The sequence below is a fragment of the Aspergillus fijiensis genome (genome assembly GCF_003184825.1).
Source record: "Aspergillus fijiensis CBS 313.89 unplaced genomic scaffold BO72scaffold_27, whole genome shotgun sequence".
Lineage (NCBI taxonomy): Eukaryota > Fungi > Ascomycota > Eurotiomycetes > Eurotiales > Aspergillaceae > Aspergillus > Aspergillus fijiensis.
The window spans coordinates 227107-251532 of record NW_024469003.1 but is presented as its reverse complement, the minus strand read 5'-3'; the positions used below and the strand labels follow the sequence as shown (position 1 = coordinate 251532).

Sequence of the window (24426 nt, the reverse complement as noted above, 5' to 3'; positions counted from 1 at the left end):
CCTCTCCACCCATTGCATGCTTGCTTGTGATTTCGTTTCCCTTCTCTTTAACTTGACAACTATTCGGATCTCTTCCTGAAATCATGTTCTATTCGGGGAGTCTACAGGAGGGCATTGTCTCCGCTGTCAGCCAGGCTAAGGCTGTTGTTTGTTTCGTTCGAGGTTCGTTACTTTGCTTTCATTGTTTGGAGAGCTGTCCCTTCTCCGCATTGCTGGCACCGCCCCTCCAACTGCTTGGTACGTACTCGGAATTTCGGAGCTGACGTCGGATCTAGATGATGAGCAGACGAGCAGTACATGGGAGGACAACTACTTCACAGGAAATGAGGAGGTAAACAGTAGCTGCTCCATCGGATCTATATCACGCCCCCCCCACTCACGGCTTAGTTCACCCGGTTACTCGAGACGAGAGCTGTCCTCTTGCGCCTCACTAAAGATAGTCAGGAAGCGGGCTTTCTGACCTCTTTCTGCCCCATTGTCAAGTTTCCGACGGTCGTTGTCATAAAGTAAGTGCGGGTGTATTCAGTACTCGTGTTTATTGTCAATCTTATTGACGGTCTTGCAGGAATGGCATGCTGTGCGACTATCTCGTGCCGGAGATATCCGAGGAGGACTTCCGCAGTCGTCTTGCTGCCAAGCTGAATGAGAGTCAAGCCACTGCTCAACCGGACGCAACTGGTGCGTCTGGGGATGCTGTGGAGGGTACTGCGAGTCAGCCTACCGTGCCTGTGTCCACAGCTGTTGCGCCGCCAGCTGCTGCGCCTGCAGCTGCACCTGTGACTGCCACTTCATCGACTCCAGCATCTGGTGCGAGTGAGACACGCGACTCAAGTAGGCGCGAGGGCAAGAAGAGAGTGGAGGATGCGCGAATATCCCCAGTCACGACCCCAGCCGCGACACAGAAGAAGCCCACCCTAGCGCCCAAGCAAGCCAACAAGGCCATCACTCCAGAACAGCCACCCCGCAAAACCCTATCGAAGCCCGTCGCCTCGACTCCCAAACCTACGCCCCCATCCCTTCAGACTGAAGCACCGCAAGTCCACCAACCTCCCTCGCCCCCGAAACAATACCGTCTCCAAGTCCGCCTCTTTGACGGAAGCTCCGTCCGCTCCAGCTTCTCCCCGTCGGAAACCATCCGCGCAGATGTCCGCCCCTGGCTTGACACGCAAATGCTAGAGGAGAAGCGTCCCTACAACCTCAAGCACATTCTCACTCCTCTCTCTAACCGCACCCTGACGATCGCCGAGGAAGAGCAAAGCCTGGCAGAGCTCGGTCTCGGCTCATCCGCGAATCTTGTCATGGTGCCCATCAGCACATACACAGACGCTTACTCCGCAGCAGGATCCAGCCTTCCCGTTCGCGCCGTGTCCTCCGCGTACGGGCTCTTCACCTCCGCGGTAGGCACCGCCACAGGATTAGTCGGCTCATTCTTGGGATACGGATCGACGGTTCAGAATCCGAGCTCTGCTCAGACGGGATCACCTTCTACCAGTACCTCCTCGACGAGTGATGCGGACCGGAGGGCTCGGCCTGCTGGCACCTCGAACCGAGGCCCGATTATTCGGACGCTGAGAGATCAACGTGATGAGCAGGAGAATAATCAATTCTATAACGGGAACCAGGTAAGCAACCGCCTTCATTGATCTCATTGTGAACTACGTCCGTGCCATTGCTAACAACGAGCCGTAGTTGAACTTCCAACCACGCAGGGATGATACGGATCGCCGATGAGGGGTTGTGTACTGTAATTTGAGCTCAGTCGTCGAGAGATTGGATCACTTTCTTCAGATGTATGTAGTATAGCGACAGCACTACATATTCTACCGGGATCTGAGAAACACGAGACTACGAGACTATCGGGAGTATGTCTATGAAGAGTGGAAATGTTTCTTTCTTTTTGTCTCGTTTTCGTTTTTCGTGCCTATCGGCTTTCGTGATGGTTAATCTAGATATACAAGGGTAATAGTAGTAGTGGCAGTCATGATGATGCTGATGCTGATGATGATGGTAGCCAGTCTTCGTCGCCATGCAGAAAATGAAGGAAAAACAGGTAGATGATATATCTCAACCATCTTTCAGCACAAGCCCTGCCTCAAATGATACAGGGACTTGAGGTTAATTCCATCCCATTCCCCAAGGGAACGAAAACATAACTAGACAGAAAAGTACATTCCCCAACACCAGCACTCCAGAGAAAAAACGCTGGAAGAGAGACCCGTTGTCGAAGATGTTAGAGGGGGAGGGGTATGGTGTGTGATGATTTTGCATCATGCAATTCGAAACAAAAGGAAAAGAAAAATGCAGCATATATCGATCTCTTGTGTCAAAAGAAATTCAAATCCAAACGGAGATATGGATTTATATTTGACCGTTTTCTTTCAATAAATCTAGTACTGCTTAGCAGCAGCCTGGCAGGCTTTCTGTACGTAGAAAATTAGCAATCTCTCTCGCACATACTACCCGCCCACCTTTCTGTCACAAAGGGCAATGTGAAAACGGGGAAATAACGAACCAGCTGATCCAAATACCATCCGCAGATGGACATGTTGCCCTGGTTCTCGTCCATGCAGCGACGGAAGTTCTGCACGTCGGTGGCGCAGGCGGGGTTCTCCCAGGAGCTGTTGGTGGCGTTGCCGGCCCAGAGGGCGTTGTCCATGGCCTGGGGCGCGGCTGGGGGAGCAGCGGCCTCGGCGGCCTCGGCGGGGGCGCTGGAGCCGCCGCCGCTGAAGAACCCGCCGATGGCGTGGCCGATGGAGGATCCGACTGCTACACCACTGTTTTTTGGTCGGTTAATGATGTTATAAGGGGCTTGGAAGGGGACCACCGGGGCGATGCAGGTGGTCTTTGGTTCAAGGCGGAATGCTACACGGCAACCGCCCGGGCCTACTTACGCAGCAGTGGAAGCCATCTGGCCGAAGAGACCGGGGCCGGAGCTCTGGACAGGAGCAGCCATCGGGGCCGAGGGAGCAGCGGCAGGAGCAGCGGCGGGAGGGTGCGCGGAGGTCGAGTGAGGCTGGCTGTGCTGCTGCTGGACAGGAGCGGCCGGTCTGGCGGGTGCGGCAGTAGGTCTGGTGGGAGCGCTGCGCGCGGGGGTGGGAGCGGCACCACGGCGTTGACGAGGCATTTTGGACTGTGTTGGTAGGTGGGTGGGTGGGATGATAGAAGGGAGTTGAGGTTGGTATTGAGAAGGAAGTGGTGGTCTGGATGGCAAAAGATGGATGAGGGGGAAAGATTGTCTTTATGGAAAAAGAACAAGCTCGAATCCCCGTCGGGCGGAGAAAGTTCCAAACCTCCGATGCTGTGCCTATTTCGCCACTGCTGATTGGTGCTGCCTTGGATTATGTCAGCTTCCGGTCCGGCAATTCGAGCTTGTCGTTGATTGGTTGAGTTTCTCGGCCACTTCAGGTACTGTACACTACTCAAATTGATGATATGATTGAACCTAAGATTTATCATGTGGTTATCGGTTTACACTGAATTGATACCTGTGGACAGCAAAATTCGAATAACTATTGCGTTAAAGCTCCATCGATTGCACAGTTATTGGAAAGATTTACAGCAGTTGGACGGAAACTTCGACTGAAATTCCTTGATCGCGGCCTATATACGGAGTTATCCATCCATCGAACACCCCTTATCTCCGGCTGATGTTCCCTCATGAGTCACCGCCAAACATGCCCATGATCCACACGGCTGAGCATGTGTGTGTAACCAGCTCAAGATCCCATCTTGCCACTGTTCGGCTGTGGTGGAACCTTGCAGTAATTAGTGGAAGAGTCCATGCGTCGCGCCGATTCCACTGTCGCGCTGTAGGAGGTACAGCTGCCGGCTCGCACAATGCTCAGGAACGGATACCCGACCAGCCTTGCGCATCACATGGTTTAGTCAGGAGCCGGTCTGAACAATAGTCTCCGTCGAGTCCTGGTTAACCCATGCTATAGGCCTTGAGGGCTCCCCTCGTAGCGGGGTATATGACACCCTAGAAACAGACCCGAATGCGACTCGGCCAACGATCAAAAGTGCTAGCTGTGATTGATAAGCGGAGTAGTGCTTAGCCATGTAGAGCGGACCAGCCGGTCACAATGCTAAGCCATGTGCACTGTTGAAGATCGAGAGGCTACCTCATTTGAGATTCTTCGCTTTGCGCATGTCGCCCTTCTTCTTCCGCCTATCCTTCTTGACTTCTTTGCGCTCTTCTTTGTTGAGTTTCTTCCGTTGCTTATCCTTGGTTCTATTCTTGTCCTCGTTGGCTTGCTTCTTCTTGCTCTTCCGGGTGGTCGGTGCGGGTTTCTCGTCCGCGTCGTCGCTTTCGGCATCAGACTCGTATTCGGAATCGTCGGTGACATTCTTGGTCGGTGGATCGGAGGTCGAGGAGTCTTTCTTCGCTAGGAGTGATGCCTTGAGCTGCGCGCGTGCTCTTTCCTTCGCCTCTCGCTCTTTGCGCTCCAAGTCGATTTTGTCATTCCCAGCCTGGCCGCTGATTAGTACTGCCATGCTAAGAGAACTGCCGACTCCTAGGATAGAACCTACAAGACCGTGTTTGATGAAGCGACTGGCGGCCTCTTTGTCGAGCTTGAGAGTGCGTTGCTCGGGGCCCGTCTCCAGCTCTTTGATCTTTTCGAAGTATTGCTTCACTCGGGTCAACTCGCGAAAGACCGGGTGTTCCTTGGCGTTAACACCGTGCAGGCGCAACCAGGCTATGACAAAATCAGTACGTACACAGCTATCGCCGAGGAAATGATGACATACAGAAGATGAGAGATTCCAGGGTATAAGTGACCAAGACATGGAATTTGGCTTTGTCCAGTACTGGAAGATTGCTCGATGATTTCACACCGGAGCCATCCAGCACAGGCTGGAGAATCTCCTCGAGGTCATCAATGTTGTCATCTAGCTGCTCAAGCAGCGGGAGTAAATCTGCAGCCTCCATCTTGAGCACGGTTCTTTGTATGCTGAAAGGAGGAACCTCGAAAATCTGGTACAATAGGGTGATTTTTTCGGTGATGAAGGCGGTGAGCGAAGCGGTGGCGGGTCAAAATTGTCCGTCGCCTCTTACTTCATTCGCATCTTTCACTTAGCTTTCATCTTCCATTCTCCCGAAACTTGCTGAACGGTTTAATTAATTTGTTATGATCAGAAATTCCTGGCTGTAATTGCCCATATCTCACCTGAAAATCATACGCTGTTCAGGGAGGAGAACGACCACTGTCTCCACAGAGGGTACATTACCCCGGCCCCCCCGGTTTCTCAAGACCGCTGTTCCGCGGCAGCTTTTCAAAGTGTCGTACATATTCAGACGCAGTCCGCTGTGGCGGACTGGCCCATATACATCATGCTTTTCATCGGTATTGAAAGCTCGGCAATTTACCGTCAGTTGCTTCATGTCGGACTCTGCCAATGAACCGAAGGAATCGCTCGACGCCGGCTCCAATTCCCGGCTCTCAGGGCGCATACACATCGTGGGTAGTGACAATGACGCCTTATTTATTGCTCACTCATTAGCAAGTCGACGGTCTGTGCCGCCTATCACTTTGATGTTGAACGATTTTGGCACCTACCAAAAATGGATGGCTGCGAAACAGAGCATAAGTTTGCAAGCGAATGGGTTGGAGGACATCAAGACCGGCTTTGATGTGAACGTCAGGAGGGGCAAGGCTACCTGGTACTCGATTCCACAGACAACCGAGCAGGGCGACTACGAAAATTATGACACGCTCGAATATGAGGGCGACTTCTATGGCGCGGCGGAACCTGAGTCTCCCGGAACCGTGCAATTCCAACAGGATGACTCGAAAATTGAGTGTGCAATCATCCCTGTCAGATCGAACTGGACTGCCCTGGCCGTGGAATCAATTCAGCATCGCTTGACGCCTGATTCGACGATTCTGATCCTCTCAGACGGCCTGGGCACGATGGAAGAAATCAATAAGCACTGCTTTCCGGACCCGATGACACGACCGCACTACATGCAAGGAGTATTCACCCACTACATTCGTCGGAGAAAGGGCAGTTTTCAATTCTATCATGCTCAGCTGGGCACACTTGTATTAGGGGTTCCACCGCAGGAAAATAAACTGTCTTTAGCTGAGGCCGAGAAAATATATTGGACGCAAGCCTGGGCTCGAACCACCAAATACCTCATGCGCATTCTGACCACCACCGCGCCACTCGTCGCTACTGCAGCAGCCCCGACCGATCTCTTGTTAACCCAGCTGGAGCAAATCGCGGTTCAATCCGTTCTCCAACCGCTGACCGCGCTCATGGGATTCAAAAACGGTGCTACTCTTTACAATTACCACTTCACCCGTCTCACGCGCCTCCTCCTCCTTGAAACCTGTAGCATTATCTCCGCTCTGCCCGAGGTTCGGTCGATTCCTGGGATCGAGGTCCGCTTCGGCCCGGAGCGCATACGCCGCCTGCTCACTCAAATCGCCGAAAGGACTGCCGGCCAGGAGAGTAATATGCTGCGTGATATCAATGCGGGCAAGGTAACTGAAATCCAGTTCCTGAACGGCTACATCGTGCGCAGAGGCGAGGAGCTCGGCCTCAAACCAGTGATGAACTATATGATTCAAGCATTGATCCAAGGAAAGACATATGAGACCAGACAAAAGGAAATCTCTGCAATTCCCATTGATGTCCCCATGGAAGGGCGAAAAAGGAATTCTCGAAGCGCTCCATAATCCGAATTAGACCGCAGGATGCTCCCAGGTTCGGGCCATTTTACTAAACAATTTCCTTTCAACTATGCCTATATTCCTAGCAGGGAACCGTATCTAGGGCTTGGAAGCAGAGCCGTCTAATCTGTCTCCACCGGTTCAGGAGCATTTGTACCTTTTCTAAGTGGAATTGGTCGCTCTTACCGGACAGAACACTGTCCAGATATCGAATCGCTGTATCTGCCTCTTCGATATATGCGCCAATCCAGTTTCGGACGACCTTAGCGGATCTCCTCTCATCCACACTTTGACTCGAGTAGCCGAGGACATGATCCTGCCAGTCCTTGGGCGTGATATATGTGATCGCAGCGGCGATTTCGGTCCGGTAGCAAACACCACCGGCTGTGAGTTGGTAGTTCCTGATTGGCCCCGGATTAGCGACGGTGATCTGCATCACAACGGAAGCAGGAGCGATAGTACTGTACATACCCCAGGTACTGATGGAAATCCAGTTCCTCTTGCAATTTAGGGCCGAGATCTTTGAATATAATGGCATCGAGATATAGAGTCTCAGATTCGTTTTCCTCCAAGTAGAAACCATCTATAAAACGAGGTCAACCAAGAGCGAAGAGATGCGCAAGTCTAGGGCTGGGTGGATACTCACACTCAGTGAATAGAAAATCATTCGGATGTGGACCATAGCTCATATAGATCTCATCCCCTTCATCTGCGACATAGCAACAAGAAGTCAATCAATGAATCAGGCCCCAATAAAATTCCAGGCAAAATCAAAACGATGAGGTAATTAAACCATACCGTACTCCTTAGCCGCGCGAAACACATAATGAAGCCCATCAAACTTGACGTTGCACTGAGACACCCACCCCCAAAAAAGTCAGCCATACCACTTCCCCGGCACAACGCGCGCGCACACACAAGCACACACGCACGCTTGAATGTCCGAACTTGAACTTACCGCTACATCCGAGTGATTGAAATAGTCAGCGAAAGGTAGCAGGGCCATGGCATCATTGCGGTCCTCCGGCGGTTCCTGGCCGGGCATCAAGTAAAAAAAGCTCCTCGTGTTGACGATCAGCCAATGATACGAGAACTGGTCCCAGTCGGTGTTGGGGAACACGGCAACCGCCATGTCCCAGTCCCTGCGCAGGCGTTGTTCCTGCTGCGCGAGGAGGTTCTGGTGGGTGGTTCCGTAGTCGTGCGCGCATGGGTGCGGCGGGATCGTGGTCCATTGGCTGGAGATGGAAGGGGGGAGGAGGAGGGCTGGAGCGTCGGATTTGGGGGGTGCCGATGACGACGACGACGACGACGAATGCTCGGATTTTGTTGGATGCCGGAATGACGCAGGCCAGAGGATGGGCATGCTCGCTTCGAAGTCGGCGCGGGTGGGCCAGGTGCGCCGCCAGAGGGTGTAGGCTTCCAGGTCGGCAGGGTCGCCGTTGGTGAGATAGGCGGCGTATAAAGCGTGGGTAGGGGTTCCGTCGGGGAATCTGCTGGAGAAGGAGGTCGGGATCCGTGAGGGGGTAAGCATGGCTTCGTGGGGCACTGTCACGATGGCTTCGTCTTTCTGGGTTGGTGGGTTTGGGTCAGTAGATGGCTGGCGGCGGCTTTGTTGGGTTGGTTATGTCTTTGTCGTACTTCTATACGCCGTGTGGCGATCATTCCTAGTCCTCGACCGGGAAATCGTGCCGGACTGACTCCATTGATGATGATGCCTTGGGATAACGCCCATTCGGTAAAAGCTTCATGTTGCTCGCCGGGCCACCAGGTGGGTCGCATGTTTGCGATTGTCGAGCCGGGTGATGCGGTGTTGTTCTTATGTGGATGTTGGAGATGCCCGTGATCTGATCGATCGGATGATTATGTTAACCACTGATGTATGGCTAGCTGGCTCTCCTGTTCAATGAACCTCGCGATTGTGACAATGCGGCTGCGTCGCAAATTATCTGGGAATGGTCCCGCGCTCAACCCAATCGATAAAGAAAGGTCTCTTTTTTTTTTTATCTTATCGATCTTTATCAGGCGGTACGGCACGCCAGACCCACCACTCACGCTATCCGGAATCTCCCCGAAATCGTACCACTTGCATCTACTTCGACCGACCACTGCCCCCCCCACGAAGCTCGAGTCCAGTGCGACGTGGTGTCCTTTTGAACCTCTAAGATGTCTGTTCTTGGGAAGCGCAGCGCTGCACTCAGCGTTCGGGAGCTGAACCTCCTTGCCACAGCCACAATCGCAGCTCCTGTTCCCCTCCAGTCTCGATCCGCGCGGTCTTTCTCCGCCTGGAACCGCCCTCCGCCAAACTATCCCGGCCATGTGCCATTGACCTTTTTCGAGCGCGGAGCGTTGGCCGTCGGCTCTGCTTTTGGAGCTCTCATCAACCCTCGACGAGCTGGTGCGTCTTGAACCCTTTGTCTTTCCTCATCAACCTCGCCCCGCATTCTCCTCTCCGCAATCACGCCTCCTCCCCTCTATATCCGATGACCCACACTAACCACGAACACAATCACCAAACAGATCTCATCGCGACCTGCGGCGAAGCCACGGCAACCCCCTACTTCATCTACCGCCTGCGCGACGCGATGCTCTCCGACCCGACGGGGCGGCAGATCCTCCGCGACCGACCGCGCATCACCTCCCAGACGCTCCAGATGTCCTACCTGCGCACGCTGCCGGAGAACACGGTGGGGCGGACGTACGCGACCTGGCTGGACCGCGAGGGCGTATCGCCGGACACGCGGGACAACGTGCAGTACATCGACGACCCGGAGTGCGCCTACGTCATGCAGCGGTACCGCGAGTGCCACGACTTCTACCACGCCGTGACGGGCCTGCCCATCTTTGTGGAGGGGGAGCTGGCGCTCAAGGCGTTCGAGTTTCTGAACACGTTGATCCCGATGACGGGGCTGAGTCTGTTCGCCTCGGTGCGGTTGAAGCCCGCCGAGCGCGAGCGGCTGTTCAAGATCTATCTGCCGTGGGCGGTGAAGAGTGGCCTGAAGAGCAAGGAGCTCATCAATGTCTACTGGGAGAAGATTCTGGAGAAGGATGTCGGCGAGCTGCGCGAGGAGTTGGGCATCGAGAGGCCGCCGGATATGCGCGAGATCCGGAGGATGATCCGCATGCAGAAGAAGAGGGAGAAGGAGGCGGCTGCGGCGACGGCCGGGTTGTAGTGTGTTGGTTTTTGGCTTGGTAGTGGTGATACCTATGTATATTATAGTATTGCATGGCATGGATATATTGTTATTTCTGGTTCAAAAGAATTTCCTTGGTTTGGTTGGTGGATATACGTGGGTTGATAGAGAGGTGTGAAGGAGGACTCAAAGGTCACGCGGAGTAGGCTGTACGCAAGCCGGCCTTCCGCACGAAGCAGGCGTAAGAGTAGCTTTTCATATCGAGGCCATTTTTCCCGCCACCGCTGCAGAGCCAATAATCCAAACATTAAGCGCATGCATGGTTCACCCAGAATCTAGACTGGGCCGGAGAAAAGAGGAGCAGGCGAAAGGTATCATAAAAGAGACTGCAAAAGACCATCATCATCACCTGCGGACGTCAAACGTCTCTCTCGCTAATAACACTTCATCACATCAGATTTGTTGTTGTCGCCTCTACAAGTCCAACAGATCGTCGTCGTCGTCCCAGCCACCTTTGCGCCGCGAAATCACGATCTTGTGCTCCTCCTCGTCCTTGCGCTGGTTCTCGGCCATGGCGTTGAGCAGCTGCTTCAGCTGGTCCTCCGACACCTTCTGGCGCAGTTGGCCGGTCTGCGCGAGCATGATCAAGCGGTTCTCCACGTCCATGGCGCGCGATTCCTTGACGAGGCGGATGCGGCCCAGGCGGTCGGCGGCTTCCGGTTCGAGGATCTGATTCAGAATGGAGGCACGGCGGTCGGCTAGTTGGGGAGCTTATGGTGAGTACAGTCTTTATTTTTTGCAGCGTGGTGGTCGGAGGTGGAGGAGGAAAGATGGCGCGGAGATTGCTCCAGGTCGGGCCCTCTTCACATGTCACAGGTGGATCTGGGATGGCTATTGCGCATACCTTCAGCTTGTCTTGACGAAGTGTTAGCAATTAGTGGTTCCAATCATGTGAGTAGCTGTAAGGAGTGCCTACTTTCTCTGATCTTCTTGGCCGTCACCTGGCCCGCCGCGTGCACCACCGCTCTGTTGCTGGAGCTGAGCCATGCGGGCCCGTCTGATCTGTTACATGTCTGAGCATTAGGGTCGAAGAACAATACTCTGGTGGGAAAGAACGAGGTCGAATATGGCATCATGATGCCAGAAGGGGAAGATCGAAAGGTCGGAGCATGAGGCTGGCATACTGACCTCTTCCAACTCTGCGTCGGCCATGGTTGCTACTGGTCAAGTTGATCGACAATATGTGGAAAGGGGAGTTTCTCCTTGATCAGTGCGGTCTGCTCGGGGAATTTCTGTGTAGATCGTCGGACCAAGAGAATCTCTGCTGCGAGATCCTAAAGTAAAATTGTATTGAATGGAAACCCAAAGTTGGAAAAAAAAGATTAATGCACAGAGGGGATGGATGAAACCCGCTCATGCATCTGCTATTGATGGAAGTTTCCACCCCCACCTTGATGATAGCTCTGTGCCTCAGGCACTCAGGCCACTAACGTACCACCAGGGCGGGGCGCCATGAGGCATCCTCAAGGCCATCATTGCCCGATCAGGAAATCGATAGTATGGCCGCAGGCGGAGGCAATGCAGCTTCGATCCGCCAGATTGGGACGATTACACCGCAATTCAGCTCTATTGCCTAGCAATGGCTACAATTCAAGCAGTGACAGCTGGGCTCTCTGCCGATCAGGGCCTCAACCAAGGATCAGTTAAGGTTCCAATGTCTCAGAAGCTGATAATTCCCTTGTTTGCTTATACTCATACACATATTTATCTAGTTACTGCACGTATGGTCATCCACTGCCAAGACCACAGTCATCTTCAGTTCACCGAGCACTGACAATCCCACTGCTTTGGGTTGAGATTGTCCGATAGGGCCGGGCTAAAAAGCAAACCGACGCGGTCCCAACCATTGACAAATGGGTCTCCAACTTTTTGGGTCGGGTCTTCAATTGCATCGAGGCCAGGGTAACTTACTAGGTGAGTAGTAGTATCTAGGGCGGAGGGGGTGGAAGGGCAAGAAAAGGCAAGTGAGAATAAGCCCCCCTCCCCTCCTAGTCCAGCCACTCACTCCGGTATCCCTTTGCGAGACGCTGGCCTGTATCAAGATCACCACACACACCACCCTCGGAGCGGAAACCGAAGAAGCCGGCATGGGAACGTGGCTTCGAGTTATTTATAAATCGGTATGCAGTGAAGGAGACGAAGATCGGTACGGGGGAGTACAGTACGGAGTACTGCTATCGGCAGATCCGTCTCCAGCCATTGCAGGGGGTCTCTTTTTTTTTTTTTTTTTTTCTTTTTCGGGGGTGTGATGGAGGTGTGATGGTTTCTCCTTGGGGGACATATCGACTCGGAGCTAGAATGACCTTCCCATCTGGTCATTGCCTTCGCTAAGCTTCACTCACAGATGACGGGCAAAGATATCGGCCTGACGCGACAACTGAAGTTTAAGCGCCTGAGGGTGTGATTGGGTGAGTGGAAGGTATCTCCGCGTATTCTCCGTAATTAGCGTAAGATAATACGACACTTGCACTCGCCACCGGAGCTAGTGCTGCAAAAAATCCTTAACCGTCCTTCGAGTGGCCCGCCTGACCCCGGGCGGCGATACCGGTAATATACAGTAATTACCGCGATTACTCTGGCTTCCAAGTTGCTTCAGGCGCCGCCGAGGCTGTGCTTCTGCTCCAGGCTGGTGCCCATCAGTTCCGTTCTCCGTCTGTCTGTCAGTGTCTTGTCTATCCCGTACTCTCCGTACTTCGTACTCATTACCTACTAACTTACTACAACCTTACCTATTCAAAGTTCTCAAAATCACCTTTGCCCACTAACCTAATCCTTAATCATATGAAATTTTAATTCAGACCTCGCCTTCTTAACGCTTCTTTCGCTTCTTCTGCTTCTTCGTTTTCCCCTCTTCTTTCCCTCTCAATACGAACCAACAATATCAACGCCCACCTGGAGACAAAGAGGGGTAGTATCCGCGACTCTAATATCCACACCCTTCCTTTTGATCACGCCCTGATTCCCCGATCCGCCTCTATCGTCATCTGTCCGGCTCTATCCTACCTACCCTACCTCCCCCTCCCCTCCTCCTCCTCCACCCCCCCTCTCCCTCAATTCGCTTCTACTCACTCTCCTTCACTTGTTCTTTCTTCGTACACTCCCTCACTGTCTTTTCTTTCATCAAGCGATCCTTGTTGCGTCGTTCAATTCCCGTTCTTTCCTACTTGGTCTCAATGCGTCGTGGCTCGACTCGCTGATTTCTCTCCACGCTGCGCGCTGGCGGAGACGTTGCATTACTCTTGCACCTACCACCCCCTACTTCACTTGTCCCATGCATAGATCTTGATTACGCTCTCTTGAGTCTGTGAGGGGTTGCAGATGGGAAGTCCCGGACCTGCTATATACGTGGTTGTGAAACCCGCCTCGCTATCATTGTAATACCCCATCTATCTTCAACAACCCGACCCGCAGCTTCGCTTATCACCATGGCCGAGTATGTCTTCTTAACCTGTTCATTCTCTTACTACATTGTCATACGACATCACTAACTGTCGGAGACAGTTTCATCGCCTTTCACACTTACTATTCGCGTCATAATTTCCTCTCACCCTCCAACATGCTTCCGCGGCCTACCAGCCACAGACGATCCCTCTCCTCCGAGAATAGGTCTCTGTCACCCGACAGAACCATTACGAAAGCGCGCTCTACAAATGATTTATCGGAAATTGTCACCGAGAAACCCACTCCCGGAGTCCGATCATCCAGTGTGGGAAATTTTCCAGACAGCAACTTCAATACCCTTAAGGATCCGAGACTCGCGAGCAGCGCGGAAAGCTCGGAAACCGCATCCACCACCCAGTCGCACCACCCCGATCTCAGCAATGAAGTCGCAGCTCTGAGTGTTAAGCTTGTTCAGGCGATCAACAACCAAACCACGTTAGATGACAGCTTAGTTGCCACCCGCCAGGAACTTGAGCAAGCCCAGAAAAAGATCCGCTCTCTCGAGTCGGAGAACGAAAAATACCGGCGCGACGTTGAACAGGAAGTATTCATCAAGAAGGCCGATGTCGATTACGAAATGTTGCGCCTACAGGCCGCGTTGGCTGAAGAGAAGGCCCAGCGCGCGCTTGCAGAGAAGGAGAAGAAGGGCATTGAACAAGAACTAGAGACTTTGACTGCTGCTCTGTTTGAGGAGGCCAACAAGGTTAGATCTCAGTAATCTATGCTGTTGTCCCAGCTCATGTGCTGACATGTTTGTCTACATATAGATGGTCGCAGCCGCTAAACTTGAGCGTGAAGCGGTAGAAAAGAAGAACGAGCAATTACGCGCTCAGATCAAAGATACCGAAGCACTCCTCGCATCGCATCAGGAGCAACTTGCCGAATTGAAATCTGTTTTGCAAGGAATGAACGTCACCAAGGACGATGCTGATGCTCGGACCATCATCTCAACTGCGCCCTCCTCTCCAGCTGCACCCATGCGGCCTCCATCCATCAGAAAGAACATGGAGAGTTCGGATGCCCTCGAGGATGTCATCGCAACGGAAGATATCACACCGGCCCCTTCGACCAGTTTCCCACACCTAATCAAGGCTGTTTGTCGCACCGATATACAAGCGTACGAGGACTTCCGAGAACTGTTCACCACATCGAGACTGTCAAAGCCGCCGAGTCGTGCCACCAGTGGGTCTTACGCCGGTTTGAATGTCATGAGCCTAGCTAGTCTAAGCACTGGCGGCTTCGGCTCTGCGTCCTCGTCGCCTGCGAAATCCAATACCCATTCTCCCAGCGGAAGCGTGTCGTCTCCTCAACCGGTCACTTCCCACATCCCACTGAAGGAAACTCGTTTTTACAAGCGGGTGGTTGTAGAAGATATTGAGCCAACACTGCGACTGGATGCCGCCCCCGGGATCTCTTGGCTGACTCGGCGGTCTGTATTGGGTGGAATTTGTGAGGGTAGTCTCTTGGTTGAGCCTATGCCTTCATCGGCTAAGCGGTACGAGTTCCCATGTTCACTCTGTGGCGAACGCCGGACCGGCTCCGTCAACGAGAGGACTCATCGTTTCCGCACTTCCGATAACGAGACCGCCCAGCGCTACCCGCTATGTGTGCTTTGCTTGGAGAAAGTGCGATCATGCTGCGAGTTTTCAGGGTATCTTCGCTTGATTCTCGATGGGCATGTTCGGATTGGGGATGCCGAAGAGGAGAAGGAAGCCTGGGATGAAACTATCAGATTGAGGGAAAGAATGTTTTGGTCCCGAATTGGTGGCGGCATCATTCCATTATTCAACCAGTTACACCGACAGCACGCACATCACGAGAGTTTCTCGAGTGCAGCAGAAAATCCTCTGGAGACGATTGTCGATGGCCCGGAAGAAAGCCTACCAGACCTCACGCCCGAGGTTGATCACGCAAGTCTGCAAATTCGAAATATCGACGAGCTTGATAACGAACTGCAGGACAAGACCTCCCTTAACGAGGACCCTTTCGTGTCTGCTCCCGCGGACGTCGCGGTTCCGGTGACTGTCACGGTGCCTGATGATGGCACGGATACCGAAGACCATGAAAAACTATTCCATGATACACATGAACAAATTGACGGGCCATCGGACATCGCCCAGATTGCCCATGTTGACGAAGAACCCCAACCCTCCGTGCATATAGAGGAGACTGTTATCAGTCACCCTACAACCAAGAGTGGCGTTTGCTGATTCATTGCACCCAAATTACTTTCCGAACACACGGATACAATGTTGTCGACCTTCCATTCTCGCGTTTCAGAGCCCCGTGTTTCGATATCCACTTGCTATATATCATTTTCTCTCCATTTCATACCCGAAGATTTTCTCGTGTGGCTGCCTGCTTAATCACTCACCGATCCCGTCGCTTTGCTGCCTGAGGCATATTTCAGAGCAAGCGCAGCCCATGGTATGTATTATTAATTCTTACTGAACTTGCCCTTCCGCCCTGTTTAAATAATATCCTATCTTCGTTTCTTTTTCTGTTCTTGGTCTTGCTCACAGACGCTGTTGTTTTCTCTTGCCGAGCGCGACTCCTGATCACGCAGAAAGGAGCCGCGAATGAACCATGACATTGCATTCGAGTTTGATTCTTCGTTGTTCCTTTCTTCAGATTTTCTTCTCCCAAGATTGTTCTCCTTTTTACCTTATTTGTCGTCTTCTCTTTCGCTTCTTAGTCTTTGCTTCTATTGCTGGTACTAGATACCATTCCATACATGGTGACAGGATGGTGTGGCATACGAGATGGATGATACCGAAGCATGGGCTGACGAGCTTCTACACATGCACATATTACAATCTATGATGATCTTAACACCTGGAGCAATAAGCATAAAGCATACAGACCCTGTAGCCTACACCGTACACGAGTAATGGCGTGGAATGACTGCATCAAAGGGGGTTTGTTTTGGTCATGATATTTGCGACAGGATGGGCCTGTCTCGTCTCTCGCATCCGGAAAAAAAAAAGAGAAATACCAGCGAGTCAAGTTATACATGCTCCGACACAAAGATATGGGGACTAGAGAAAAACGAACAAAAAGAACAAACGCCGCCATGAGAAAGATGTGAAATCGGATGAATTTAGCACCGGTGGGAGTGGGGGTGGGGTTTTCCCGCGAGCGTACAAATCAATAACAGCTTCAAAATACCCAATTACCACTCCTCTTTTCGTTGGTGGAATAGCAGCTACCGCTGGTAGTTACCCTGTCGCTCGTGGATCCGTCGAATCTGCTCTTCGACACTCATATTTTGCGGATTAGGAGGGCCACCCGCGGGACCGACGGGCACGGGACCCTGCCCGTGGGCACCTTCGAAGGCCATCCTTTTGTTGCGCGAATCCTCCGCTGCTGCAGCCGCAGCAGCCGCGGCGGCGGCGGCACCGTCGGTGGGGAGGATGGAGGAGTCGAAGACGTCGCTGCGCTGGCTGGCGAGCCGCTTGAGGTTGTTGACGACGTCCACGGTCGACAGGTTGGTGGTGGCGCTGCGCGACTCGGCCTTGGCGCGTTGCTCCTTCCAGCGGGGGTCGAGGAGCTCGATGCGCATGTGCTGCTCGAGTTCGGCCACGGGGATCTGCTGGTGGCAGTTGGGGCAGAGGGCGGTGGCGCCGCCGGCGTTCTGGCGGCGGGCTTGCGCGCGCGGGACGTAGTCGGAGCGGATGCGCATGGGCTGTTGTTGTTGCTGCTGGGGCTGGGCGGTGGCGTTGGCTTTGAGGGCGGCGGCCTGATCGCGCGCTTCCATGCGCTCGCGGATCCAGCGCTCCTCTTCCTGGTGCGCGGCGGTGAGCGCGGCGGCGGGCGCGGTGGGCATGGGGAGGCCGACGTGGGGCGGGTAGATGGGGCCGGCGGTGTTCTGGACGGGGGTGGGCTCAGGGACGAAAGGTTGGGAGACTTGTTCGGGGAAGTGCGGGTGCGGGTAGGCGTTGTAGTAGTTGGAGGCGTCCAGGTCGGTGGGCATGGCTTCTTCGATGCGCAGCGGGTTAAGCGACATCATGGCCTTCTGCTCGAGGGAGGCGGACTGCAGGTCGTGGAGGGAGGTCGGCGGCGGCAAATCGATCTGGTCGTCGGCCGCGGTGAACAGCACCGTCTCGACCACGACGAAATCATGCCAGTCGATCTCGGCGTAGGCGATCCGCTCCTTCTCCTCGGCCTCCTCCTTCTCCTGCTTCTGCTGCGCTTGGTATTTGACCCACTCGGCGCGCTCCTTGGCGCGGTCGAGCACGTGGTACTTGTTCTGGACGTTGCGCTCCAGCTCGCCGACTCGCTTCTTCTCCGTCGTCGCGGCGTCGATGCCCTCCGCACGGAGCAGGATCGTGTATTGGTCGACGAGGCGCGTGAAGAACGAGTAGAGACTGTGCTGCGGGCGGAGGAAGTCGAATTGGAAGTTGCGGGCCTCGCGCTGGGAGAGGGCGGTCATGAAGGACTTGCCGCGTCGGGCCACGAACAGGGCCGTCAGCTTGACGACTTCGAGATCTTGCGCGTTGATGATGGGCATCCGGGCGGAGAAGTGGAACTCGGGGGGCTCGGGGGGGCCCTTGGGCTTCTCAGGCTCCGCGGCCGCGCTGGCTTCGCCGGGACGACCTGCGAGCGCAGTCGACCCTCGCCCTTCCTTGATCTCTATGAGGCGCCATTGGTAGAATGGGCCGTATGCGTCGTCGGGATTAAGGAAAGAGAACTTCGGGTTGTTTCGCTCTTTCTCGCGAACACGATCTGGAGAAAAGCCGGAATGTGTTAGAGGTCGGAATCGGAGCTTGGGGCCATGGAATCGGTGGGCCAGAACTTACCTTCGAACACAGGACCGTTTCGAGCAACGTAACCGGCGGTCTTCTCGACAATTGCTGTTGAGATTGTCAGTGTGAATACTTGCGGACGAGTTTTGGCCGAAGCTAGGACTAACCTCGAATATCCTTGGGTGGCAATACCACACCCTCCGGGGGCTTGCTCACATCTTCTGGTAACGGAGTACTTCCATTACTAACGGCGGCCATACTTCAAGCCGGTGAGGGGAGATCAGTCTGTTGAAGAGACAGAAATCCGAGATGCGAGAGTGGTCTTGCGGGCGTCGGGATGTCCTTTTCGGGCTGGACTTCATCTACTCCGTATAGCGAGTCTCTTCCCGGACGGCGGTTGCTGCGGACTGACTAAGCGCGGGCGGTGAACTTCCTCAGAGGTTCCGCGCGGCTGGCAGAGATGAAGTGTGATTGGCTGGCGGAAAGCCGGGAGTCTAGGCTTAGAGCGGACGAACGGTTCCTGTCCTCCGAGGCCATACCATATCCTCGTGATGAAATTGCCATGGAATTGATTATGCTTATACAAATTGAGCACTGTATGCAAAATAGATTAAACAAAGAAGTAACGCCAGTCAGGACAGTGCATTTCATTATATTGAGAATTGTGCCCCAACTCCGACCTCCGTATCGTGACCATTGCCGCCCCCATTTGGCTGGGAGGCAGTGCCAGGCTCTCAGTCTTACTATGCACAGTGCATACGTACTGTTTGCATCGGGGCGGAAGGAGGGTCCAGCCGCCGCAGCAGGCCAGCCACCGATCGGAACTGCATGCTTCAATGGATGGATGCTTCTCTCCCTGTCGCTTTCTCTTGCTGACGGGCAGTTTCACTTAGTCTATTCCTAATCCCCTACGAGGCTACTACGCAGCTACGGAATACTTACCACTAAGGTTAACCCGACGATCTGGCCTCAAACCGGTCAACTACGCTTTCATCCCGCCTCCCTAATCGTCCCACACGTGTTGTCTTTGCCCTCTTTCTCCATCCATCTCTCCTCACCACCACCACCCCATTCCTTTACCTTTCTTGCTGCTGCTTCCACCCACCCCCCCGCTGTCATGGCCTTTCTTCTTTTTTAATTCTTACACTCGTTCATTGATTTCTTTTCTTTTCCTTTTATTTCTTTGATCTCTCCTATCTCAAATCTATCCCTGCTGCACCAAGCGCCGGGCTTTTTCTATTCCAAGGCTCCCTCCTGGAGTTGGAGCAATTGACTGCACGGCTTTCGTCATTTCGCTGGCCCGCAGCAATATCTGGATGATCTAATCGGGTTATTGTTTGTTTCACCCGACCCTTTGAACCTGTCCCCTCCTCGCTCCTTGACCCTACCAACTTTCAAGCGCCTTAACAATGGCGTCCCAATCTAAGAACACCTTGGAGGTCAAACCCCCACCAAAGTCGCAATTACGCTCTTCAAGTCGCTCTCCGGGTCCGAAAAGTCGCAAAAATGTGACTGTGCGGGCACCCAGTTACGCCTCGGAAGGTGTTACGGACAACAACATCTTCAAGCTCCCCGCCTCCGACTACAAGACATTGGTCGTAGTGACCATTGTGGCTGCGGTGGTTCGTCTGTTCCGGATCTACCAGCCCTCCAGCGTTGTCTTCGATGAAGTCCAGTATGTCTTGAGATTATCACCGTTGCGCATAGTTTCTAGAACAACTCCCGTCTGACGATCTCATGAACAGTTTCGGTGGCTTCGCCTCCAAATATATCAAAGGCCGCTTTTTCATGGATGTCCATCCTCCGCTTGCTAAACTTCTCCTCACACTGGCTGGCTGGCTTGCAGGCTTCGATGGCGAGTTCGACTTTAAGGACATTGGCAAGGACTACCTCGAGCCCGGGGTGCCTTATGTTGCGATGCGGATGCTTCCAGCAATCCTGGGTGTTCTGACAGTCCCGTTGATGTTCTTGACTCTAAAGGCGTCGGGCTGCCGCACTATTTCGGCTATTTTGGGCGCCGGTGTTGTCATCTTCGGTGAGTAATGGCTCAGTGGCGGCTGGATAATGTCTGCTAACTCGGCTCAGAAAACGGTCTAATCACTCAATCGCGTCTGATTCTCTTGGATTCTCCGTTGGTATTCTTCACCGCGCTCACGGCTTTGTCGTTCACATGTTTTACCAATCAACATGAAATGGGGCCATCGCATGCTTTCCGTGGATCCTGGTGGTTTTGGCTGGTCGCGTCTGGTCTTGCCTTAGGTGCTACTCTGAGTGTCAAGTGGGTTGGTTTGTTCACTGTTGCGTGGGTTGGATCGCTCACTGTTCTCCAACTTTGGGTGCTGCTCGGCGACACGGTCAATGTCACACCGGTATGCAATGGAACCCTATGCTCCACCCATGAGAGAAGCTAATATGTTGTTTTCTAGCGTCTTTGGTTCAAGCATTTCTTTGCCCGCTTTTTCTGTCTCATCATCATCCCGCTGACATTCTACTGCGGGATGTTCGCAATCCACTTCTTGTGCTTGGTCAACCCTGGAGATGGAGACGGGTTCATGTCCTCGGAATTCCAGGCAACCTTGAATTCGAAATCTATGCAGGACGTTCCTGCAGACGTTGTCTTCGGCTCTCGTGTCTCCCTACGCCACCTCAACACACAGGGAGGCTACCTGCACTCTCACAACCACATGTACCCTACGGGAAGCAAGCAGCAACAGATCACCCTTTACCCCCACAAGGACGAAAACAACGTCTTCATTCTCGAGAACCAGACACAGCCCTTGGGTCCTTATGGAACGGTGGAAGGTCCTCTGGCTTGGGACAACATTACCGCTGAATACATCGAAGACGGCGCTACTATCAAGCTTAACCACTTTGTCACGCGCCGGCGAGTCCATTCGCACGATGAGCGCCCCCCCGTGACTGATGTTGATTGGCAATTTGAGGTCTCAGCATACGGATATGACGGCTTTCCTGGCGACGCAAACGATCTCTTCCGCGTTGAGATCGTCAAGTCGATGTCCGATGGTGAAGAAGCCAAGAAGCGGCTTCGGACTATTCAAACTAAATTCCGCCTCGTACACGTCATGACTAACTGCGTTTTGTTCTCTCACAAGGTCAAGCTTCCTGAGTGGGGCTTCGATCAGCAGGAGGTTACTTGCGCCAGGGGAGCCACGCTACCAAACAGTGTCTGGTATATTGAATCCAACAACCACCCGATGCTGGCTGAAGATGCGGAGAAGGTCAACTACAAGAACCCTGGGTTTTTCGGCAAGTTTTTCGAACTACAGAAGGTGATGTGGGTGACGAATGCCGGTCTCACGGAATCGCACGCCTGGGATTCTCGCCCTCCCTCGTGGCCTACCCTACTCCGCGGTATCAACTTTTGGGGCAAAGACCACCGTCAGGTCTACCTCCTTGGTAATCCGTTCATCTGGTGGTCTTCGACTGTGGCTATCGCAGTCTACTTTCTCTTCAAGGGCGTTTCTGTCCTTCGTTGGCAGCGGAGCTGCGGTGACTATCGCAACGTTAACTTCAAGCGTTTTGACTACGAGATTGGCACCACTGTCCTCGGCTGGGCTTTCCACTACTTCCCTTTCTATCTCATGGCCCGGCAGCTCTTCTTGCACCACTATTTCCCGGCGCTGTACTTTGCGATAATGGCACTCTGTCAGGAATTCGACTTCATCGCCAATCGCGTTAGATCGCTTGGCTTGCCATCCAAGCCTGTGATTGGCAAGATCCTGGCTGGTCTATTCCTTACCCTTAGCATCTTCACCTTCGTCATTTATTCGCCCTTGGTTTACGGCAACCCCTGGACCCAGGAAGCTTGCAGACAAGTGAAGCTCTTGGATACCTGGGACTTTGACTGCAACACCTTCTACACCGATGTAGGTACCCTAACCTAGGGCTGAGAAGCTTTAATACTCCTGGGTGTCATGACTGACATATCGCCTTAGCTAAGCCATTACGTGACTCAGTACGTTGATAGTAACGCGAACATGGCTATTCCGCCTACGGAGACATCTGTTCCACAGGCCCCTCCCGTTGTGGCCCCACCTCAGGATGCGCCTCAACAGCATGCTCAGGAAGTTCTTCAGGAAGAGCCTCAAGAGCCTGCGGTGACGCCTCGGGCCCGTCACAGCACCAAGGCACGAGTAGAATACCGCGATCAGGATGGCAACATCCTGGATGAGGAGCTCGTTGCCTCATTGAGAAAGGAGGGCAAGGTGTCCTTCGAGACCCGACACGAGACCTCGACACGCTTGGACAAGGGTCATCTCGTTGATATGGTTGACGGTGAGATCGAGTTTGCTCCGCCGCATCCGGATGTTGAGGGCCAGAACCCCGAAACCATCCAAAGACATCAGCCTCAAGATGTCGAGGAAGGTCCAGCTTCAGTAGTTGGGCACGGGAGCTCCGAGGAACGGAAGGGCTCCGCGGACCCTAAGCCGGCCAGTGAGGTGAATGAGGCGACTAAATCTTGAACGAAATAGACTTGGAGCATTTAGTTGGGGGTTGTTTGTATTTTCATCCGATCTTTAGCTCTGCTTATTTACTTTCCTGTACTTTTCTTCGACAGTAATCTTTCCTCTTCGGACTAACGAGATGTGACTTTTGTGTACATGAACACCTGTTTGCGAGATCAATGAAGTACTCTACTACTTGTGACATCTTACACTTTAAAGGATCAGGTATTTGTGAAACGAAACAAGAACAGAAACGATAGTCTTCCAAAAAAAGAATCTCGTCAAAAAAAAGAACTATGCACAAAGCTGTTATCAGTACTCTCTCTCTCTCCTTTCCCACATAAACTTCACTCTAATCTTCACATCTTCACACAAGTTTTAGTGTACAGCGGTCAGTTGCCGATGTTGCCTCAACTTCAATACATCAATCAAATCCCTTCCACATGGTGCGGGACCGTTTAGTAGTCCCACTCCTCCTTACCGTACTTGTTGAAGCGCTCGTGAAGGTCCTAGCATTAGAGGGTTTAGCAACCTTGTTCTTTCAATGCCCAAAAACCGAGTACATGGGAGTGGGGAGGGGGGGCTTAAATAAAAGCAGCGGCTACTTACGGCGGGGAGAGTGACGTTGGGGACGATGACAGTGTTCAAGGCACTGGGAGCGTTGCGCAGGGGCTGGCTCTTGTCACCGTGGGGGTGGTACTGGTACTTGTAGACCTTGCCCTCGGCATCGGCCTGCTCCCAGGGCATGGCACTCTCGCCGATGCGGACGTTGCTCTCGGAGGTGACGGAGGTGGGCTTGCGGCCGAAGTACCTGCATTTTGAGGAACACATTAGCACAGAGTAGCTGGAACATTGACCAGAATTGGGGTGGAAGTGCAATTGGGTTTGCGATGTGTGTGAAAGAACGGCCGAGGAGGAGGAGGAGGAGGAGGAGGAGGAGGAGGAGAAGGCCAATTTTGCAAAAGCGAATTCGTGTGTCGTCGTGCGGACAGGAGGGGATTTACCATCCGGCAAGCAGGAAAGCACCAGACATGACACCGAGGAGGACCTAAAGGGGTAATGCTGGTTAGGAAATTGGCCCGCGTTTTCAATTGAGAGTGGCTGCCGTACGTAGAGCTCGGGGTCACGCTTGGGAGCCTTGTCGAGGTTGGCCTGCTCCAGCTTGGAGGACTGGAAGCGGCGCTGGGGAGCGCGGAGGAGGGATTGGCGGGCGAAGGCCCGGCGAGAGGCCATGGCAGCGATCGAGGACATTGTGGTGAATTGTAGTTGAATGTGTATCAGCCCTTGTTTGGGGTAAGAGAGTATGAGGTGTGGGTTTGATTTGGCTGGGGGGGGTTGAGAATCGGTGGGTGTCGGACGATGATGTTGCCGGCGCATCATCAGGTGACATCCCGTTGGCCAGCGGGATTTTGACTTTCTGGTGCTATGGAAGGGCTGACTCAGCTGCTAAAGCTGAGCTGAGCTGAGCCCGTTGTTGCCTTTTTTGTCAGGCCATAATAAGGCTGCTCAGGCTGCACGCAGTGACGGAGTGGAGTATCATACGGTCGGTCGGTCGGTCCCGGGCAGGCACTGCAGTCGGCGTCCTCGACTTTTCTTTCCTCAGGCCGCCATTGCCCAGTCGCGACCTTTTGGCTGGCTGTGCCTTAGGTATTCCCCGTGACGCTGATACGCTTCCTTACAGCCCACCACCATCACCAAAACCCCCCCCCTCCCATCTTCAGGTCATGGTCGCCCTTGCGATCGTACTATGATGGGCTCCGGTTGCTAAGAAGGCCTCCTCCTCTTCATCCCCTTCTACATCCCCTCCTCCAGGTCCGTTAGTTCGGTGCTACAGTACAACTCTCCTGCCCTGGGTTCATATACCTTGGACAGGGGTTGGCCCAAGCCCTCTCCTCCCGACCCCCGA

General features: G+C 53.5%; 11 protein-coding genes across 11 annotated transcripts; 6 read left to right on the top strand and 5 right to left on the bottom strand.

Annotated features, from left to right (window-relative positions):
• Positions 1-83: 83 nt before the first annotated feature.
• Positions 84-1731, top strand: BO72DRAFT_496906 (UBX domain protein; the record flags this gene model as incomplete). Its single annotated transcript, XM_040948662.1, has 5 exons — positions 84-162; positions 276-331; positions 388-506; positions 566-1622; positions 1690-1731. The coding sequence occupies 5 exons, from the start codon at positions 84-86 to the stop codon at positions 1729-1731; spliced, it is 1353 nt and encodes a 450-aa protein (XP_040800701.1).
• Positions 1732-2497: 766 nt separating this feature from the next.
• BO72DRAFT_126404 (uncharacterized protein) lies at positions 2498-2844 on the top strand. The gene has a single exon (XM_040939055.1). The coding sequence runs from the start codon at positions 2538-2540 to the stop codon at positions 2802-2804; it is 267 nt and encodes an 88-aa protein (XP_040800700.1). The 5' UTR covers positions 2498-2537; the 3' UTR covers positions 2805-2844.
• A 1278-nt stretch (positions 2845-4122) lies between these two features.
• BO72DRAFT_379364 (Sas10/Utp3/C1D family protein) lies at positions 4123-4930 on the bottom strand (the record flags this gene model as incomplete). The annotated part of the gene is made up of 3 exons (XM_040941345.1): positions 4123-4470; positions 4531-4697; positions 4750-4930. 3 exons carry the CDS (start codon positions 4928-4930, stop codon positions 4123-4125), a joined length of 696 nt encoding a protein of 231 aa, XP_040800699.1.
• A 95-nt stretch (positions 4931-5025) lies between these two features.
• BO72DRAFT_126349 (putative 2-dehydropantoate 2-reductase) lies at positions 5026-6888 on the top strand. Its single transcript, XM_040939054.1, has one exon. The coding sequence runs from the start codon at positions 5382-5384 to the stop codon at positions 6681-6683; it is 1302 nt and encodes a 433-aa protein (XP_040800698.1). The 5' UTR covers positions 5026-5381; the 3' UTR covers positions 6684-6888.
• Positions 6760-8456, bottom strand: BO72DRAFT_379459 (uncharacterized protein; the record flags this gene model as incomplete). The annotated part of the gene is made up of 6 exons (XM_040941348.1): positions 6760-7107; positions 7145-7260; positions 7324-7386; positions 7476-7530; positions 7636-8244; positions 8316-8456. 6 exons carry the CDS (start codon positions 8454-8456, stop codon positions 6760-6762), a joined length of 1332 nt encoding a protein of 443 aa, XP_040800697.1.
• A 313-nt stretch (positions 8457-8769) lies between these two features.
• Positions 8770-10067, top strand: coq4 (ubiquinone biosynthesis protein COQ4). Its single transcript, XM_040944841.1, has 2 exons — positions 8770-9072; positions 9195-10067. Exons 1-2 carry the CDS (start codon positions 8841-8843, stop codon positions 9845-9847), a joined length of 885 nt encoding a protein of 294 aa, XP_040800696.1. The 5' UTR covers positions 8770-8840; the 3' UTR covers positions 9848-10067.
• Positions 10018-11231, bottom strand: BO72DRAFT_126271 (DNA-binding protein). Its single transcript, XM_040939053.1, has 4 exons — positions 10997-11231; positions 10785-10870; positions 10713-10723; positions 10018-10566 (listed from the first exon to the last, which is right to left on the bottom strand). Exons 1-4 carry the CDS (start codon positions 11018-11020, stop codon positions 10283-10285), a joined length of 405 nt encoding a protein of 134 aa, XP_040800695.1. The 5' UTR covers positions 11021-11231; the 3' UTR covers positions 10018-10282.
• Positions 11232-12963: 1732 nt separating this feature from the next.
• BO72DRAFT_126263 (guanine nucleotide exchange factor SEC2) lies at positions 12964-15707 on the top strand. The gene is made up of 3 exons (XM_040939052.1): positions 12964-13301; positions 13370-14012; positions 14077-15707. The coding sequence occupies exons 1-3, from the start codon at positions 13294-13296 to the stop codon at positions 15517-15519; spliced, it is 2094 nt and encodes a 697-aa protein (XP_040800694.1). The 5' UTR covers positions 12964-13293; the 3' UTR covers positions 15520-15707.
• Positions 15708-16144: 437 nt separating this feature from the next.
• Positions 16145-18646, bottom strand: BO72DRAFT_448668 (putative pre-mRNA splicing factor). The gene is made up of 3 exons (XM_040944840.1): positions 18267-18646; positions 18109-18162; positions 16145-18034 (listed from the first exon to the last, which is right to left on the bottom strand). Exons 1-3 carry the CDS (start codon positions 18310-18312, stop codon positions 16515-16517), a joined length of 1620 nt encoding a protein of 539 aa, XP_040800693.1. The 5' UTR covers positions 18313-18646; the 3' UTR covers positions 16145-16514.
• Positions 18647-19211: 565 nt separating this feature from the next.
• Positions 19212-22768, top strand: pmt1 (protein mannosyltransferase 1). Its single transcript, XM_040939051.1, has 5 exons — positions 19212-19729; positions 19800-20089; positions 20140-20423; positions 20481-21941; positions 22011-22768. The coding sequence occupies exons 1-5, from the start codon at positions 19464-19466 to the stop codon at positions 22536-22538; spliced, it is 2829 nt and encodes a 942-aa protein (XP_040800692.1). The 5' UTR covers positions 19212-19463; the 3' UTR covers positions 22539-22768.
• Positions 22648-23771, bottom strand: BO72DRAFT_477907 (uncharacterized protein; the record flags this gene model as incomplete). The annotated part of the gene is made up of 4 exons (XM_040947466.1): positions 22648-23029; positions 23130-23331; positions 23525-23568; positions 23631-23771. 4 exons carry the CDS (start codon positions 23769-23771, stop codon positions 22979-22981), a joined length of 438 nt encoding a protein of 145 aa, XP_040800691.1. The 3' UTR covers positions 22648-22978.
• Between the last annotated feature and the right edge of the window lie 655 nt (positions 23772-24426).

Coding starts and splice junctions, on each gene's coding strand:
- BO72DRAFT_126404 (XM_040939055.1), top strand. CDS start 2,538: ATGGACATGTTGCCCTGGTTCTCGTCCATGCAGCGACGGAAGTTCTGC.
- BO72DRAFT_126349 (XM_040939054.1), top strand. CDS start 5,382: ATGTCGGACTCTGCCAATGAACCGAAGGAATCGCTCGACGCCGGCTCC.
- coq4 (XM_040944841.1), top strand. CDS start 8,841: ATGTCTGTTCTTGGGAAGCGCAGCGCTGCACTCAGCGTTCGGGAGCTG. Junction 9,073..9,194: donor CATCAACCCTCGACGAGCTG/GTGCGTCTTGAA, acceptor ATCACCAAACAG/ATCTCATCGCGACCTGCGGC.
- BO72DRAFT_126271 (XM_040939053.1), bottom strand. CDS start 11,020: ATGGCCGACGCAGAGTTGGAAGAG. Junction 10,871..10,996: donor CCGACGCAGAGTTGGAAGAG/GTCAGTATGCCA, acceptor GACATGTAACAG/ATCAGACGGGCCCGCATGGC.
- BO72DRAFT_126263 (XM_040939052.1), top strand. Junction 14,013..14,076: donor TGTTTGAGGAGGCCAACAAG/GTTAGATCTCAG, acceptor GTCTACATATAG/ATGGTCGCAGCCGCTAAACT.
- BO72DRAFT_448668 (XM_040944840.1), bottom strand. CDS start 18,312: ATGGCCGCCGTTAGTAATGGAAGTACTCCGTTACCAGAAGATGTGA. Junction 18,163..18,266: donor TCCGTTACCAGAAGATGTGA/GCAAGCCCCCGG, acceptor CAATCTCAACAG/CAATTGTCGAGAAGACCGCC. Junction 18,035..18,108: donor AAACGGTCCTGTGTTCGAAG/GTAAGTTCTGGC, acceptor GCTTTTCTCCAG/ATCGTGTTCGCGAGAAAGAG.
- pmt1 (XM_040939051.1), top strand. CDS start 19,464: ATGGCGTCCCAATCTAAGAACACCTTGGAGGTCAAACCCCCACCAAAG. Junction 20,090..20,139: donor CGCCGGTGTTGTCATCTTCG/GTGAGTAATGGC, acceptor AACTCGGCTCAG/AAAACGGTCTAATCACTCAA. Junction 20,424..20,480: donor ACACGGTCAATGTCACACCG/GTATGCAATGGA, acceptor GTTGTTTTCTAG/CGTCTTTGGTTCAAGCATTT.